The sequence below is a fragment of the Antedon bifida genome, chromosome 2, assembly GCF_963402885.1.
Source record: "Antedon bifida chromosome 2, ecAntBifi1.1, whole genome shotgun sequence".
In the NCBI taxonomy this organism is placed as follows: Eukaryota; Metazoa; Echinodermata; class Crinoidea; order Comatulida; family Antedonidae; genus Antedon; species Antedon bifida.
The window spans coordinates 7,817,678-7,819,805 of NC_136227.1; the positions used below are offsets into that span (position 1 = coordinate 7,817,678).

At 38.0% G+C, this 2,128-nt stretch overlaps 1 protein-coding gene across 1 annotated transcript; it reads left to right on the forward strand.

Annotated features, from left to right (window-relative positions):
* The first annotated feature begins 214 nt into the window (after positions 1-214).
* Positions 215-1,910, forward strand: LOC144835396 (G-protein coupled receptor 157-like). The gene is made up of 3 exons (XM_078690480.1): positions 215-866; positions 1,198-1,389; positions 1,704-1,910. Exons 1-3 carry the CDS (start codon positions 240-242, stop codon positions 1,908-1,910), a joined length of 1,026 nt encoding a protein of 341 aa, XP_078546606.1. The 5' UTR covers positions 215-239.
* The last annotated feature ends 218 nt before the right edge of the window (positions 1,911-2,128 follow it).

The window sequence follows — 2,128 nt, forward strand, 5'->3', positions numbered from 1 at the left end:
TTAGAATAAACAGTATTTAAGCTCTGACATGACGTGACCCAAAGACATGTTTTAAATTGTTTTTTATCTTTATTTGCGACATTCAGGTCTTGCATTTTAAGTTTGAGGTAAGACTAAGAAGGATGGAAGGATTATAATTGATACTGGCGCTGGACGCAGATTATTGAAGTATTTTGTTGAAGAAAGTTTGATGTTCTGAAGGCTAGGCCTGACGTATCAATTAAAATCAGTCTTCAGCCATGGCAGAAAATGTAACCTGGTTTCCGGTACATCCTGTTCCATCATCATCACCAATACAAATCGATGAATGGATAGAAAGTTTAACTGTGACGTCATGTATTCTGTCAGCAATTGGATCCATATTAATTATTTTAACTTTTATTATTTGGCGCGACCTCCGAACAAAAACACGTGAACTTCTTGTTTATTTATCAGTTACGACCTTCTTTGTATCGGTTAGTTATGCCTACGGGATAATTGAAGATTTCCATTCCAATCCTATCGGATGTACTGTACAGAGTGCCATTACAACGTTCTCCGAGACCAGCTCTTTTTTCTGGACTGTTGCAATTGCGATTTACCTCTATGCGCTAGTGGCACAGTCCAGTCAGGTTGTGATGAATAGGCTGGTGTGGTTATTCCATTTTGTCTGCTGGGGTGTTCCACTTATAACAGTGATTGTTGCAGTATCTTTTGGTGCTCTGGGGTACGATGATTCGTATACATCCGTAGGGTGGTGCTGGGTCGACTTGGATGTGAAGCACAGGATTATGTGGATGTTGTTGGTTGGTAAAATGTGGGAAATCGCTTCATATTTCATCCTACCTCTTCTCTATATCTTAATCAAGAGAAAGTTCAAAAGATTTGTGAGTAAATTTATACAATTATTGCTAAATTGTAAATGAATCTCCATTAAAAATAATATAATCAGTAATAACGCTCTATTAAACTGAACGAAATAATTGGCAAAACCTTACAGAGACCGACAGAGGGCGCCCAATTAACGTATTAGTCCATGTTGAAGATACAGATAACTCGAGATTTTGTGATGTCATCATATATCGATTTTTCTTGAAAATCAATTGGTAGGGTCTACGGTACAAAATTCAAAACAATTTTAGGACGAACGAACTCTCACTTTTAAAAATTGCAACAATGTTTATAATAATTATATACAATTTTTTTTACAACGTCCAGGTGTCCGACCAGAACCAAGTGACGGTGATTTCAAACCAGGGATTGGTTACGACAGTCACTCTTAAGATTGATGTCAAGCTGACGTTTATTCCAATAGTGTTTCTGGTGTTACATATCTGGAGTACGGTCCGATTCGTTTTAACGGTTTATGATAGTAGTGCTGTTTCCAACCCTATTCTAATTCTGTTACATGTAAGTAATTTCATCAAGATTTTGTTATGTTAGGGTCAGGGGTCAGAGAGGGAGACCAATATTTTTGGGGAATCAGCCATCCAATAACATTTACTTTTCTGTCACCTGCACATTCAAAATGAGAAGTCTTCCTAACACCAATGAATATGGAGTATAACCAAATAAATAGGCCTACACTGAAATTGTCTATCCACTGTTGAGAAACTGTATCAATTTCTTTGTCAGAATTGTAACTTTACTTTGGATATTCTCTCAAATTACAAATACAAATTACAGATATGTCTTTTCAACAATTTTAATTTCTTATATTACAGGGAATAGGCAATAGTTTCCAAGGAGCGGCCAACTGTATAATGTTCTGTCTTTGTAACAACAAAATCAGGCATCGTTGTAGAAGAGCCTGCAGGCGGTTAACAATAGGCTGCTGTACGTTGAAATGCTGCCAGCGTCGTAGAAGAAACGAGGACTCTACTGGTATAATTGTGAATACGAATACGGACAACGCCTTCCAGCAACCGTAAAACGTCGCTGAGAAGTGATTTTCGGGCGCCCTTAATTTTTGCGATCATTTGTCTGTCGCGAAAATAAGGGCGCGCGAAATCGCAAATTTCCCAGTAAATAGTTGCTGTATTCATGAACGGTTCCTGTTTTTCTAATGGCTCGAGTGAAACGATTCTATCTATACGACCAACCGCGATGTGGACGTCCACTTGATATACAAACACCCTCACTAACTGGG

What these genes read in the sequence shown, in the direction of transcription:
- LOC144835396 (XM_078690480.1), top strand. Translation starts at nt 240, where the DNA reads ATGGCAGAAAATGTAACCTGGTTTCCGGTACATCCTGTTCCATCATCA. An exon ending in AGAGAAAGTTCAAAAGATTT is followed by an intron (nt 867 to 1,197) that starts GTGAGTAAATTT and finishes TACAACGTCCAG; the next exon opens with GTGTCCGACCAGAACCAAGT. An exon ending in CTATTCTAATTCTGTTACAT is followed by an intron (nt 1,390 to 1,703) that starts GTAAGTAATTTC and finishes CTTATATTACAG; the next exon opens with GGAATAGGCAATAGTTTCCA.